Source organism: Charadrius vociferus, unplaced genomic scaffold, assembly GCF_000708025.1.
Source record: "Charadrius vociferus isolate BGI_N301 unplaced genomic scaffold, ASM70802v2 scaffold600, whole genome shotgun sequence".
NCBI classification, from domain to species: Eukaryota; Metazoa; Chordata; class Aves; order Charadriiformes; family Charadriidae; genus Charadrius; species Charadrius vociferus.
In genome coordinates, this window is record NW_009646404.1 from 1,466,798 (window position 1) to 1,482,689 (window position 15,892).

The 15,892-nt window shown below is 46.7% G+C and overlaps 1 protein-coding gene across 1 annotated transcript; it reads left to right on the top strand.

Annotated features, from left to right (window-relative positions):
* The first annotated feature begins 608 nt into the window (after window positions 1–608).
* On the top strand, window positions 609–15,687 carry USP31 (ubiquitin specific peptidase 31). Its single transcript, XM_009894777.1, has 15 exons — window positions 609–740; window positions 1,239–1,327; window positions 2,463–2,555; window positions 3,750–3,885; window positions 4,409–4,553; window positions 5,323–5,506; window positions 6,601–6,712; window positions 7,322–7,416; window positions 7,947–8,024; window positions 8,531–8,660; window positions 10,008–10,127; window positions 10,304–10,529; window positions 11,395–11,553; window positions 12,313–12,465; window positions 13,536–15,687. Exons 1-15 carry the CDS (start codon window positions 624–626, stop codon window positions 15,074–15,076), a joined length of 3,378 nt encoding a protein of 1,125 aa, XP_009893079.1. The 5' UTR covers window positions 609–623; the 3' UTR covers window positions 15,077–15,687.
* Window positions 15,688–15,892: the final 205 nt, after the last annotated feature.

A 15,892-nucleotide genomic window follows, 5' to 3' on the forward strand; every position in this document is an offset into this window, starting at 1 on the left:
CAGGAATGAGCTAGGCAGCATGAGTGCACATTAGGAGACTAAATATTTGTTTTGCTTCAGGTTAAATACATAGATTTTGGAAACTGAACAGTTTCAGACCCTGTGGTACATGGATAGATATGATTAAAAATATCTTTTGCTCTGTGTTAGCATGGGAAATACTGCCTGTTGTTGTCAGTGGATTGAAGTGAGCTTGCCTTGCTCTTGACTTATGTGAAAGTATTGTAGGTTGATTGTTTTGGTGTTCATCACATCTAGTGAGTCCCAAGTTTGCTATAAACATTTCTCTTTAAGTGATGATACAGTTCTTCCATCACCACTGCCATAACCCCTCTGATATGTTCTGAGAGCAGGTGGCAGTTTCTCTGCCCGGTAACGCATCAGCTTATTCTCTAACTCAGGATGTGCATAGGGTCCTGCATGCGATGGTATATGTCCCGGCCTGTCCCCAGCTGGTATGGGAAAGCAGTGCCCCATCCAGAGCTGTCGGCGCTCCCTGGTTTTGAGTGCACTGCCAACTCTGCCTGTCTGATTGAGGGCTTGGTAAAGGGAAAAGCTCAATTCTTGTGCTTTCGCTGTACGCTGTCTCTGTCTCTCTGCAGAACATTGTGTCCAAGAACGCTATGCAGTACCGTGGGAATGCCCAGCACGATGCGCAGGAGTTCCTGCTTTGGCTTCTAGACAGAGTCCATGAAGATCTGAACAATGTAGTGAATTACAGTGGTGTGCCTCCACTCAAGGTAAGGGATTTTGATGGGAGACAGCATGAGGGAGTAGCAGTAACTTTGCATGCAGTCTTTCTTTTTAAATTAGATCTCCCTGTTGTCTTCTCAACTCTGATAGTTTGTATGGAACAAAAGCTTGGATTAAAATACTGTTTGTTTCTGGCCCTGTGAATGTAACTTGCCATTTCACTGATCCCTGGCAAGTGTTCCCCAATATAGTCATTTGTGAATGGTCACATACTGCTCTGTAGGAGCTGAGAGGCATTACAGGGGAGGGACTGCCGGACACATCATCTGGTGGGAGATCCCTGCCTTCCCTTGGGCTGCCCTAGCTATCTCGAATTCCTGCATAACCACTGGTGTGAGCAGAGCGCACTTGTTATTTAAAAACCTCGTGACCTTTTTCTGGCGGCTTTGGGCAAGGAGGGCACAAATTCAACTAGGAATACTGGAGTCATCTGTGGTGCACCTCCATGCCTGGGTGTGCTTCTAGGGTTTATTCTTCTCTTTTAGCCACCGTTGGAGGATGACGTGCTGCTCGAGGGACCAGCCTTTCCAATCAGTAGTACTTTTGTGCAGGAACTCTTTCAAGCCCAGTACAGGTATATTTTGTAAATTTTGAGGCATTATTGCATGTATTGGTGACCCCAGTATAATTCTACCCTGACGCTAGCTCCTGATACAGTTGATACTGGTGTCACTGTGTTAACAGCTGTTTCTGAATTCCTTCTGAACGAAATCTGAACTAAGATCTTGCTCCAGAGGAGAGGGACATGCCCACTACTTCAAATTTGGTATATTCTGTGAAAATATGCAGTATATACCACCTCTTCACCTGCCCTGACACATCCTGAAAGCAAGTCGGTGCTCAGTGGAGCAAAGACTCAGGACAACTCTGCTGTTTACCCTGCCTGTTCAGAGGCTAGAGCCTGTGGCAAGACCTGGAGGCGCCTGGAGGCTGCTGGGGAGTTGGGGAACCCAGACGTCTTGCAGAGTTCCTCTTATCTGGCACTTGGGAATTCCGAGCTGAATCTTTCACTATCCCTTCAGGGCTTTCCCATGAATTTCCCATACTTCCTGGGAAACAGGCTTTCTAATTTCAGAACTAATACAAGAAAATATCCTAATTCCAGTGCTCCTCGATGGTGTGTATCTGTGCTGCTATAAGAATTTTAATTGCTGGGCTTTCTCCCCATTATTTGCCAAGGCTTTCTTTGCAAAGGAGAAACCTTAAGCCTGGTATAAAACACGAAGCCGGTGTAAGGTGCAGGTTAATTCTGAATGTGAGGGAGGTGTTGTCTGGAGTTTTCCCCTTCTGAGTAAGAGTGATCTGTACATCTGCAGTGCTGACTGTCACCCTCTCTTTCCCATTATTTCCCCTTTCCTCAGAGAGAAAACCCTTCCAGGTCTTCCATGTTGGAGCTACTGTTGGTGAATTATTAATTTTGCAGTGATGTTTATTAAGAGCCAAATTCAGGAAGTGGAGTGAAGCCTTTTCCTGGCATGCCCTGTAATGAACTTTGGGACTAATTACTTTAAAAGGATCTAGAAATCAGGAGCCTATCACTTACAGCAGCTCTGTCTATACAGCCTCTGTGCAGAGCCGCTCTGTATGGAGAAGGAAGACTAGAAAGGGGCAGCCAGGTTGAGATGCAAAGGCTGTTATTTGTGATTTGATGATTTATACCTAATTTCATCAGGAATGGTTAACTCTGCTATTATTGATATTTGTACTAGGTCCTCTCTGACGTGCCCTCATTGCCAGAAGCAGAGTAACACCTTTGACCCTTTTCTCTGCATCTCTCTGCCGATTCCTTTGCCTCATACACGGTATGTAAATGTCTTGAATTTAACGTTTGCTGTTTCCTGTGCATATAGTGGTGTTTAATTTGCTACAGAAGGAAGACAGATGTCAGCAAAATCTCTATGGTAAGTCTTTAAAAAAGATAGATAGGACCATATGGGGCTTAAATTTTTTTGCTTTGCAGGTAAATTGGAAAATTGAGCCTTTTACTTGTTTCACAATGGCCCTCCACCCCCACCCTTAACTTCCTACAGAATTAATTTTTGGGAGAAAAAAATATCTTTGATTCAGGTAACCAAAATATTTTGCTTTTAACTTGATTTGTAGTGTTTTAAAATTAAAAAGGGGAAAAGGATGAAACACATTTTTTTTTTTTACCTTTTTAAACTTTCTTTAGAACAGTCTCACTGATCACTCCAAAAAGTGAAGTTAAAGCTTTCCTGCAAAATGTTTTGCTTTTTTTTGATAGACAGCTGTTGCCAATAAAGGAAAAAAGCTCTAGGCAGAAAAAAATCCAGATAAAAACTTCAGCGCAAAGATAGAGGTGCACAGCAAAACTGCCTGTGTTATAAATAAGCAACTCCTTCACCTGATGTTTTGGATGCAGTAAACTTGTTCTGGGTTCAAGAAGCAATGGAACAAAGTAATGAAAGGACATATTAAATATGACTGTCACATTTAATTTGGAAGTCCCTGCTCCACCACTGAGTGGAGGCTGAGTGGGCTTTCCAGGGGAGGGTCCCTGGTAGCCCAGCTGCCCCCCTCTTCTCCTCCTGAGGTGGTACTTGTGGCTGCTGATGGAAGCAGGGTTGAGTGTTGAGAGGCAACCTGGAGCAGCTGTTTCCAGTAGCAGCTCTCCAAGTGCTTTAAGGTGCTGCCTTGAACTGTCCTAATCTGCATTACAGGATCTTTGTTGGAAAATTATGATTGTCTGGTCACAGAGTTTTATTTTTAACTTTGCGGGGCTTTTTTGAGAAGTCATTCTGCTTGTGGGAGCAAGTAACACCAGTCCATGTAGTAAGAAAGGAGTCTTTGGAAGTCAAACATACTCGCCTGGCTGCGGCCAAGCGTTAATTCCAGTGTGAGGTGGATTCAGACTGCTGTGAGGGCCCTGTAGCTTATGGGCAGGCTGGATGCACCCACATTGGGCTGACTCTGTTCAAGGTACTGCCAAGAAGTGCTCAGCCCAGACCCAGCACTGCCTTCCGTGCTCTCCGCAGGCCGCTCTATGTCACCGTGGTGTACCAGGGGAAGTGCTCTCACTGCATGCGGATTGGGGTGGCGGTGCCCATCTCTGGAACAGTAGCCAGGCTGCGGGAGGCTGTCTCATCAGAGACCAAGATACCCACGGAGCAGGTAAGGGGCTGGTCTCATCACCTGCGTCCCCTGCCTTTAGCGGGAGAGAGCGCGGAGACTTTGATCCCGTGTTAGATATATGGGAATTGAAATTTGCTGCCCATGATTGAACGGGGGAAGCAGGGTAGTGGTAATCTGGGTTATGTTTTTTACCTGTGCATTGGCTTTTTGAAACCTAATGATGTTGGGATAGCCCTCAGTGGAGTGTGCAGATCTTCTGCCTGATCACGTGGCGATTAATGTGTGCTGGCAGTGAGGGAACCATCAGGCACCTATGGGGAATTCCTCTGTAGGCAGAACTTCAGGAAAGTTGTCGGATCCCACAAAAACCTCTCCATGTGCTGCCTTTACCCCAGCTTCTTTCATGGCAATCCTTTTCCCTGTTCCTCACTCCTGGCTGATGCCAGGATGCTTTGAGGAACGCCGTCCTGTATCAGGAAAACCCAAGTTGAGAGGCGGGGCGGCTTAGCTGGATCAGGCACGGGTGGTTTAATGGGTTCTGGTTTGCTTCTGCTGACTCTAGATCGTGCTGACGGAGATGTACTATGATGGGTTTCATCGTTCCTTCTGCGATACTGATGACTTGGACACCATTCATGAAAGCGACTGTATATTTGCCTTTGAGACCCCAGAGATATTTAGGCCCGAGGGTATCCTTAGTCAGAGAGGTAAGTCAATAACTCTGCTTAATGCCTACCTCGGGTGACTAGGTGATGGAGGCTTGTTTTGGAAAATCGTATACTTGAGAATAAAAGTCCCACAAGTAGTTTATGTTTTGGTGTATTGATTTCAACTCTGACTTTGTCCGGGCTCATTCCAGCGAACTTAATGGTGTTGTCAGCCGGGAGGTCATCAAGAAGCAATGTACATTCCTTTCTTCCTCTTCCCGAGGCTGATTCTGCAGGCCAGGCTGGCTTAATGTGAAATCTGTTGTCAGGCTTCATTTAAAGACCTGCTAGGGACCAGATGAAGCCACTGAAATTGTGTTATTTAAAATCAGATTGCCAGTGATGAGTAAACAGTCTCAGGAATGAATAAATACCTTCTCTTTCAAAGCTCAAAACCCTCAGCTTCTCTGTGTCTCCTTCTCAGTGAAAGGGAACAATTGCATCCTGGGTAGACTGAGCGTAACCAAAGCAAATTTTATTATTGGAAGTAACAAGTAGGGTTTCTGTCACTTTAGCTTTTCTTGTGGGCAGACAAAGCTGAGTGCTTATAGAAATTACTGTGAAAAATCGGTTAGGTGAGCACTTGCATATAATTTCTTTCTGTAAAGAAATAGTCACTATGAAAAGTAATTGCTCTTTGAAGCCTTCATGCAAGTAATAAAAATGGTCTTGATTCCATATTGACCTGCTCCTCTGCAGCTGAAGAAAGGTTTCTTCAGGGCACTGAAGGAAAATGACATAAAATATTTCCTTTGTCCTAATTTTTCAGGAATACATGTGAACAATAACCTGAATAACTTGAAATGTGGCACTGAGCACTCCCGAACAATATCTTACTCTCAAGGAACAGTGAAGTCTGGAAAACTGGAACAGTCCTCTACTAAACCGGCAGCAAACGACAAGATTGTCTTGCTGGTGTGTAACAGGGCGTGCACTGGACAGCAGAGCAAAAGGTGACTGGCAGCTTCACAGTTAGAGTTACTCTTCTGGCTACTTCCTTAATTGACCTGGGTTTTACTCATCATGTAGTGAAAACACAAGGTGAAGGAGCGCCAGCTTGCCTTCACGGAATCACAGAGTGGTAGGAGTTGGAAGGGACCTCTGGAGATCGTCTAGTCCAACCCCCCTGCCAAAGTAGGGTCACCTACAGCAGGTTGGACAGGAATGTATCCAGGCGGGCTTTGAGTATTTCCAGAGGCAGAGACTCCATAACCTCTCTGGGCAGCCCATTCCAGTGCTCTGTCACCCCAAAGTAAAGTGTTCCAGTTTGTGCCCGTTGCCCCTTGTCCTGTCGCTGGGCATCACCGAGAAGAGCCTGGCCCCATCCTCTTGACACCCGCCCTGTAGATATCTATAAGCATTGATGAGATCCCCTCTCGGTCTTCCCTTCTTCAGGCTTAACGTGTTCCTAGCTTGCATTAGGTGCTAAAGAACATGTTGTTCAAAAAACATTAACGAATGCGGCAAAGTATTCTTAAATTTGGTGAACTTGAGATAGTCCAGCACTGCTGGAAAGTGGTGAATGCAGACCAGTTGGAAGGACGTACCACCTCTCTATAGAGCTACCTGGTTTCAGAGAGCAGCAAGCACGTCTGACCAGATGCTCTGTTGTGTGGAAACTTTTAATTGGAGTGCAAACGGGGTGGGGAGAAGTGGAAAACAACTGTGGCAAAAAGGTATTCGTGCCAGCCACGGACTGAGAACTATCTCAGCCACTGAAGTTTGTTTCACAAAAAGCTGTCCCAGGCAGGTGACGGTTGCAAAGCTCTGCAGTCTGAAGGAAGCCACTTGAGCACAGAGCAAGGCTGCAGCCTGTTAAAAAGTGCCCTCTGCATGGGCAGCCATAACAGCATTTCCTCAAAGTGAAGCACCTCTCCTCTGGAAACAAGTTTTTAAATGCCTTGTTTCTGGGGAGTTGCATCCAAAGTGTGCTGAGCTCCGTAGGTGCTGAGTGAGGAGGAGAGTGGCGCCATCAAGAGTTTGGGGATCTGATTGCTGAACAGAATAACCTTTTAATTGTTCCTTCAAATGCTGCTCTTTCCTGTAGGTTTGGCTTGCCCTTTGTGTTGCATTTGGAAAAAACAATTGCTTGGGATATCCTGCAGAAGGAAATTTTGGAGAAGATGCAGTATTTCCTGCGGCCTGCAGCCTGCATGCAGGTGAGGCAAATGGCTCATCTGTTTTGAGACTTCCAGCTCTGTGTGAGGTGAACTGAGGCTCCTAATAAACGTGCTGCATGTGCTGAACTGATGGCTTCTCAATATTTCTTTGTGCAATAATGTCCAAGTCTGGTATTCCCCTTCTTGGGTGCTTTTGTCTATTGGCTGAAAGGTACAGGTAAGATTAGACTAATCAGGTGCAGAAATTGCGTGCTTCACTCCCTTACCCCCAAGAAGTACTTGACAGGTTAGTGCCGCTGTCTGCACTGGGAATCCACTGGTTGGTTGTGTGGGCCTAAAAGAAAAGCTGAAATGTTTGCTTGGTGTCTGCGTGTTTCTGATGAGAACTCCCTCTGAGAGTAGAGGGGCAAAGTGGGATGTCTTCTCTCCTCACCGTAGAGGAGTTGTTGAGTTCAAAGCCTTGGTTGCTGTACCTCAGCCTTCTGTTAGCTGCTTGGCATAGGCATATTTGAGACTTTGTGTGTTTGTGTTCTCGTGTAAAACATACATTCTAGGTTAATATACATGTCAGCCGGTGCTGAGAGCAGGTTTGCACATAGGTAAGTTGGGTTTGAGCAACTGAGATGTCTTCTGCTCTCTTTGTTGCAGGTTTGCCCGTTCAGCTTGCGAGTGGTCAGTGTTGTGGGCATAACGTACTTGCTACCTCAGGAGGAGCGACCCCTCTGCCATCCAACAGTGGAAAGGTGAGTTGGTCCTCGTTCCCACGAGCGATGAGAGGTTTGTCAGCTGGGAACTCAGTGTGTAGCTGTGCAGAAAGGGACAGTCTTGGTGTGGATGTGTGGAATGGACTTCACGGGCCCGAGGAGCAGGGAAATGACTGAGTGTCCTCAAGAAGGTGCGTGAGGATTGTTCAGTTGTGTGTCAAGTCATCTGGAGTCTGTCCTTCTTGGGAATGGAGAACAGAATTAAAGTATTACTCCCCCCCATTTTTAAATATTTTTTTTTAGTGACTTATTCTTTAGAAATTTTTGTAGATGCCTGTTCTGTAAATAAGTGTATGTTTATTTACAGAACTAATGTACTTAGGTAAATGCATTTTGCCATCCTTGCCATGTTCTTTGCTGTATGGATTCCTTTTACTCCTTTGCAAACTTGAGCTGTGTGGGAGTGGAGGAAGGATGAAGGGCTAGTGGAGACAACTTATATGCATGTAAAAGATAACATAGGCATCAGATTGAAAGGTGGTCTAATTTCTGTCTGCTCCTCTCTCCAGGGCATTGAAGTCATGTGGACAGGGGGGAACTGCTCATGTGAAATTAGTGGTAGAATGGGACAAAGAAACTAAAGATTAGTAAGTATGAAGTAGAAAGCCTTAAAGTGTATTCACTGCAAGAGTGATGCTTGTGACTTGCTTGTGGGAATCGTGCACCATTCAGCAAACATGAGACCCCTCAGAAACTCCACCCCATGCCCTGGCCCCTGTCCACAGGGACAGACTGGGACTGGGTGCCCTAGACTTGCTCTGAGTTGGAGTCCTTTTCTCTGTAGCCTGGGTTTTGCATTATGGAGCCGGCATTTTGCCTGTGGCTCCTTCCCCCACAAATCATATTTGTGTGAGAAAGTTTGTGGGCAGTGAGCAGCTTTTTCTCTCGGAGATAAACTGGAGTGGGTGCCCACTGAAGCTGTTTACCTCTGTTCAGTTGTGTTGCCCTGGCAGGATCTCTTGCCAGTCAGCTCTTGCTCACATCTAATGGGACAAATCCAGGAAAGAGCTGCTGATTGCACCTTCAGAATGGCTCCGCGGCAGTGTGGGGAGCGGGTGGATGTGCTGGTAAATGTGTTATCTCCCTGATGCAGCTTGTTTGTGAATACGGAAGAGGAGTATATTCCAGACTCCGAAAGCGTCCGCCAGCAGAGAGAGCTTCATCATCAACCTCAGACCTGCACTTTATCTCAGTGTTTCCAACTGTACACCAAAGAGGAACAGGTAGGGAGAAGACTGTATAGCAGTGGGACTGGGAAGATCTGGCTGGTCCATGTGCTCCCTGAACTCCTATAGTCAGCAGAGTAGCTGTCTTCTGCAGACACTGATTTGTTGAGGCAGGAGAATAAATTTGTAGCGCAACACTAGTTATCAGTCCTGCTAACAGAGTTTCTCTGCAGTGAGAAGAAAGCTGTGGGAGGTACTGCCTTCGGGTTTTTTGCCCCCTCAATGTTGATATGATATCCTCTGTTCTGCAGTTTCCTCCCTGTGAAATAGCAATGTCTTTTTCTGCCGTACATTATAAAGGGTTAGAACAATGTGGCTGCTTCATGGGAACTTACTGCTCTGTTTTGGAGCAGTTTTGTGTTTCCAAGCCTGGCCAGTGCTGAGGTGGGCTCAAGGCAGCCCCCACTGAGTGGGACCCCCCCAAACAGCAGCACAGTGACTGTTGAGCTCTGTTTTCCAGAAGCATGGTGGCTCTTCTTCTCTAGCTCATCTTGGGTTGTGAGGAGGTTGAAGTGGCAGAAGAGATGTGTGCCACAGGGCAGACTAGAGATAGGTCTCATCTGGCCCTTGCCTGGAACACGTAAGCAATCTGCATTTCTTTGCCAGAGGTCTCTAATCTGCTGAACAAAGGGGTGGTTCTAGAGGTGGACTGTGGAGCCATGACTGAGCTTAAATAATTTTGGAGCCTCTCTTGTCGCTTCTTTCAGAGGTGAGGGAAAAGTTGTTTGACAGCTTAAAGCTCCCTGGCTTCTGAGTTTTCTGAGCGCTGGGCTGTGGAAAGAAGCACGTGTTGTGTTTGTGTCTTTGAAAAGACACTTTCTCCTTGGAGGAAAATGAAAATCTCTGCAGTTTGTAAGTCTGTGCCATTGGGATATAGGGAGGAAGAAGGTTTCCAGAGGGCAGTGAGGTGTCAGAGATAAAACTTGAAGTATGCTTGTCTTCTTTCCATTCTGATTCTTTCTTTGTGCTCACTTTCTTGTGAGAATACTCTTACTTGGGCTGCCAAGGCTGCCTGCTTTTTGCCTTTATTTTTTCTTCTCCCCCACTTCAAAGGGATTGGGGTTTATAAGGTGGAAATAGCTTCTCTATGCAGCAGCACTAGCTGATTTCTGTCTTGCAGTGGGAACTGCCTCCTGTGTGAGGCACATGTGTCTGTTTGCTTGGCGCTATTTTGAAAAGCCTCATTGGAACCCTGCGTTTCCAATGAGCTTGATAAATGCTGGAGGTAGATGGGGTGCAGGGGTCAGTGTCTGCCCTGGGCCTTTGGCAGCACAGGAATGGTGGCGTAGTGAAAGCTGCCTTGGAATTTGAAAACTAATACCCACTCATGCCTCTTCTTTGTAGCTTGCCCCAGATGATGCATGGCGATGCCCACACTGCAAGCAGCTGCAGCAGGGTAGCATCACACTGAGCCTCTGGACCTTACCTGATGTTCTCATCATACATCTCAAAAGGTTTAGACAGGTAAGGATGTCTGCAGTGATGCTGGAGGACTGCTGCTCAGCCAGGGAGTGACCTGACTAGACCACCTCTTCGGGAGCAGCTGTTCTGCTCTATGCATTCCTCTCCTGGGTTTTCATTTTCCCCAAGCACGGTGACCTCGCTGCTGCTGCAGCTCATGCTATTCTCTGTTTACACAGGAAGGAGACCGAAGGATGAAACTTCAAAACATGGTTAAATTCCCCCTGAGTGGCTTGGACATGACTCCTCATGTTGTTAAACGCAGTCAGAGCAGCTGGAGTCTGCCATCTCACTGGTCACCCTGGAGGAGACCTTATGGTCTAGGAAGGGATCCTGAGGACTATATCTATGACCTGTATGCTGTCTGCAATCATCATGGCACCATGCAAGGGGGACACTATACAGGCAAGTATCCTGCAATATTATGTATGTTGGATCCTTTCAGAAAGAAAACAGTTATATTTTTTTATTGAGTGCCCATAACAACTTCATCTTTCTTGACAAAAGGACCTAACCCAGCTAACAAAGGCTGGCTATGTAATAACCAGAGGGGTAACTTTTATGACTTTGAGGAATGCAACGATATCTGTTAACCCCAAATGCCTTACTGTACGTTTCTTTCTCTGCTATTTTTTTTTGTACGTTACTTTTCAGAGTAATGTGACTGGCCTTTCATGTTTCAAAAATGCTTCTGGCCACTCCATGCAGAACTTCTGTAGTTGCAAAAGGCTGTTATACATGTAAAGTATTTGCACATTGCCTATGTGCACAGCCAGTGTATGAACTCCTCTTTGTTTGTTCCAGAGCAGACAGAGATAGACAGAGTTGCTTGGTGGTTCTTAGGATCTGTATGACTTCACACAGCAGCCCTGAAAATGCATGTGTCCGGTTTGCCCTCTGGGTTTTGCCCTCTTGTCTCTGGGCTGTGTTGTCCTGGGTGGCCTCAGTCAGAAGGAGATTCACTGGTGGAGGCAGACTGCCACAAGTAACAGAATGTGAAGTGAATGGAGCCACCCCGAGTGGTTTTCTGTTCTGAGCAGCATTGTTGGACAAAGAAAATCCTGAAATGTGAGCTGTTTATTGTATTCTGGTGGCCTTAGGCCCCCATTTTGCCAGTCAGATGGAAGAGGATGTGTTGCTTGAATAAATCTGTTCCTTTCATTCTTCTCTGAGTCCATCATAGCAGATAAGGTCATGTTTAAGTTATCCTACAGCAAACCTGAGAGTAGTAGGAGTGAGAAAAGTCTAATAGTAATGTATTTTCTCTCAGCATATTGCAAAAACTCAGTTGATGGCCAGTGGTACTGCTTTGATGACAGTGATGTTCAGCAACTTCCTGAAAATGAAGTCTGCAAGCAGACAGCTTATATTCTTTTCTATCAGAGACGCACAGCAATCCCATCGTGGTCTGCTAACAGCTCTGTGGCAGGTAAGCCCCACTGGCATTGTCAGGGAGTGGTTGTAGTTTGTCTTTCATGGATAGTTTGTCCTCCTGAAGAATTTTCTGCCCAGCTCTGCTTAAGCCCCTACTCTCTGTCCCAGAACTCAGTGAGGTTTGTCTCAGTGTGCTCCTGTGCATCAGAGGCCGTGGGAAACTCCCACCTCTTCTGTTGAGGTTAGTTGTGGCTGTGGAGATGGGGGAAACCCCCTCCATCCCCTTGGGTAATTCTGCTTAGAGCTGCACTCATCAAAACCATGGCATAAAAATGTGACTAGCTCATTCCCTCCAGCAGTGCTGTTGATCTCAGGTAGGCAGCCAGCAGCTGAATGTGTTGGTTGCATCTGGGGTGAGCTGGGGGCCAATGCAGGCTTGGTAACTTGCCTTTGGAAAGGAAAGGATTTGCACTGTGTTTTTGTGGCAGCTCAAGGACTGCCCTCTACCTGCATATGGCACTGATTCTTTTGATTCACAGCATAACGGGACAAGTTTTTCACTTATGACCATGGCAGGGGGGTTGGAACTAGATGATCTTTAAGGTCCCTTCCAACCTAAACCATTCTGTGATAACTACTTCAGACTTACTCTCTCAGCAGTATCTGGATGCTGTGGCTGTGTGGGACAGCTCCACACTCCAGGTGTCTGTCAAAGCCAGTGCAGTACATATCTGACCCTCTGTGGCCTTCCAGGGTTTCACGTGTTCTACAGCTGCATGCTACTGACATGATATCTGTGCCTGATCCCTTGCAGGGTCCACAAGCTCCTCTCTCTGTGAGCACTGGGTCAGCCGTCTTCCTGGTAGCAAACAGCCCAGCATTGCTTCGGCAGCATCATCGCGGCGCACGTCTCTAGCTTCGCTCTCAGAATCGGTAGAGCTGACTGGGGAAAGGAGTGAAGATGATGGTATGTATCAGCACTGCCGTGTGTGTGGGATACTGGGCCACTGGTCTTTCTGTCACAAGATCCCTACTAAAATAGCTGCAAAATATGTAGTTACAAAGGACAGTTACTCTAGCAGCTGGGGGAGGCAGGCACTGTGTTGGTCGGACCAGATGGGTTCTGGCACAGGTGAGCTCTTCTCTGATATGAAAGGATGGAGAAGAGCAGGGCAGGAACCTTAAGGAGTCTTTCAAAGAAAGGAAATGCCATGAACGAAACCTCTCAATCAAGAACTTTTTGTGCTTGTGTTTTTTCTGGGTTTCACTACAGCACATTTGCAGGGAGGCTGACATATTGCTACAGCTTAGCATAGGTACTAATTGCCTGTTGCTGTGCTGTAGACTGCTCCCAGGGAGGTGTGAAGATACACAAATTCACTTGTGTGCACAAATAACAGTTCAGTTCCTGGCTTTGCCTAGGTCTTCCACCTACTACCTTATAATACTTGAAAATGTGGAGCTTCAGGGGTCAGCCTGAGCATTTTGAGTTAGGTAGAGAGATGTCGCTGCAGCAGCGTTGTGGTAACTGTCAGATCTAGCCGTGGTAGTCACATTTCTAAAATGCTTATTGTACTTTGTGTTTGTAAATACAAGTGCACTACTTTAGATAAAGAGGTAGGAATCCTACTTTGCCTTTTACAGGATGGTATGGGAAAATAGTCTTTGATACGGAAAAATGTGTTTCTGGAAGCACAATCATAGTTGGCGAACTCATTGCTAGTTTCAAGGACTTCCAAGGTGCAAAACCTATGTTTGGTCTCCTGCTGCTCAGGGATGAGAGGAAAATCTGGATTGTCAGTTATAAGCTTCAGAGAATTACTTCTGGGTGACCATTAGCAAATAACGGTTGTTGAATTCCTTATTTGGCTTTTATGCAAGAAGCTATGCCTGCAGCAGGCATGAGGAGATAGGCATACCGTGTGGTGTAGGTGGGCTGTCCAACTCTTCTGGGGAAATAGCATCTGTGGATGGGTTGGACACACCTGATTACAGGCTTGACTTTTATACTGAGGATGTTGCTTGCTTTCTCTGCAGGAGGATTTTCAACTCGGCCCTTTGTAAGGAGTGTCCAGCGTCAGAGCTTGTCATCTAGATCTTCTGTCACCAGCCCACTGGCAGTGAGTGAAAATGGTGTCAGGCCCTCATGGTCGCTCTCTGCAAAACTGCAGTTGCGCTCCAACTCTCCATCTCGCTTCTCTGGAGATTCCCCTGTACATACCTCTGCTTCCACCCTGGAGAAGATCGGGGAGGCTGCTGATGATAAAGTCTCCACCTCTTGCTTCGGCAGCCTGAGGAATCTCTCTAGCAGCTACTTGGAGCCCTGTGATGGCAGTCGGCGAGAGCACAGGACGGCTCGCAGAGCCCCCTTGGCTGTCATGGAAGGGGCATTCAGGGAAGAGTCTGTTGTGAGGACATCTAGCTCAGATCTTTCAGATGGGTATGGTAAAAGCTCTGTGCAGCCAGACAGGAATCACCCTGCTTTGGACCCTTTTGATAACAACAATCAGATCGCCTTTGTTGATCAGAGTGATTCTGTGGATAGCTCTCCTGTCAAGGAGGTGAAAGCCCCCAGTGGGGCAGGGCTGGCTGCAGAGAAGGCAGATGGCACTCCTAAGAAGGTTCACAGCTCCAAGGGAGTTTCTGAGCCAGACAAATGTTTGAGTAAGGGAAGGACAGTCTTATCTACCCAAGAGAACAAAGTCTCTCGCTCTTCTCCTCCACTAAGGAGTTCCCAGAAAGTTTCCCGGTCTAGGAGTAAGACGGACTCATCTAGGGCCAGTGGGCGACACGGGTCTCCTGCTCCCACTCAGGCTAGGAAGGACCATAGCACGAAGCCCCTTGAGGTGGCTGTCCCGTCGGCTCAACAGAAGCAAAAGTCAGGTTCTTCTCCATCCTCCACCGCTGCCAAGAAAACCCCATCAGGCTCATTGACTAAGGGCTCTTCTGCTGGGAAGAGCCGGACTTCAGACCGAAGCCTCAGCAGAGAGGGCTCTAAGATAAGTCTGGGGTCAGATAAAACAAGTGTTACCAGCAGTTCAAGAACGAGCTCCCCGCGAATAAGCCACTCTAGGAGTGACAGCAGGGCAGTAGACAGCAAGCATGTGCGGAGTTCGTCTATGGCCAACCTGCGGTCTCCAAATGTTGGTGTGCGTTCTGGTTTGAAGAGGGACAGCAAGTCAGAAGAGAAAGGATTGTCTTTCTTTAAATCAGCCTTAAGGCAGAAGGAGACGCGGAGGTCAGCAGACCTGGGAAAGACAACGATGCTCTCAAAAAAGGCAGGGAGTGGCAGTTCCAAGTCGGGCAGTAAAAACGTGGTGGAAGACAAATCGGAGAAAGGTGTTGTCCCACCAGCCTCTCAAACCAATGCCAACGTTACTGCAAAAGAAAAACTTGTCCCTAAAGATGCCACACCTAACAAACATTCTCTGCTATCCAGTCGCAAGTCCAAGTCTTCCCAGCTAGATCCCGGAGTCCAGTCTCCTCCTTGCAGTGGCAAGCAATCTGCTGACAAGCCGCTGAAAAAATTACCTTCCAGCATGCAGGTGTCTGTACGGCCTTCTCTGGAACCTCAGTGAAATGCTGCAATCCAGGTGTCTTTTCTTCTGCTGAGAAGCTAATTTATTCTGAGCTCTTGTTTTTTTGTTCATGTGCCTAATGTATGTTTTGAGGAGAAGATAACTGCAAGTTGTTAAAGCGCCTTTTGATTCTGCCATCAAACCAAATAGCCACAGGCAGCCAGCACTGATGCAAGTAGTCTAGCTGGAGTCGTTGTTGAACATGAATGCAGCTGTCCCATAGCACTTGTACAGGAGTCTCTTCATAGAAAATGCAACAACTTTCTTCAGATTCAAGGTTTGAAATCTGAAACCCGGTTGTACTGACACTAGTGTGCTTTGTAGAGCTGTGAACTGATATTCCTTTGGTCTTGTTCCGAGCAGGCTGTGTCCACGCTGGTGTATGGCCTTGTTCTGAGCTGTGGAGGGTGTGAAGGAAACTGGAAAGGAGAGACTGCCACTTCTTTATGCTCTCTCTCTACCCTCTCTCCCTGCTCCCCTCCATTTTTTTCAAGCTTTCTAAAGGGCAATATTTCAACACTAATGTTGTTTCTCAGGTATATACTCAGCCAGTATAGGAGGGACTAGCATTAGTGGATGGACAGAAAGGTACCTGTGTGTCCATGCGTATGTGTGTCTGTGTAACAGATTTCACTTTTGCATTCCAACAGCCGATTTTTTTTTTAATGAAATGTAACCTGCATTTTTTTGTTGCCACGTCTACGAAGAGTTTTACTCTGTCCATACCTAAGGCGACCTCTGCCCTGTCCTCTTTAATTGCTTTCTCTCTTCTGAAACACTATACTAAGCAACAGAAGAAATCACTAAGCAGCAGCT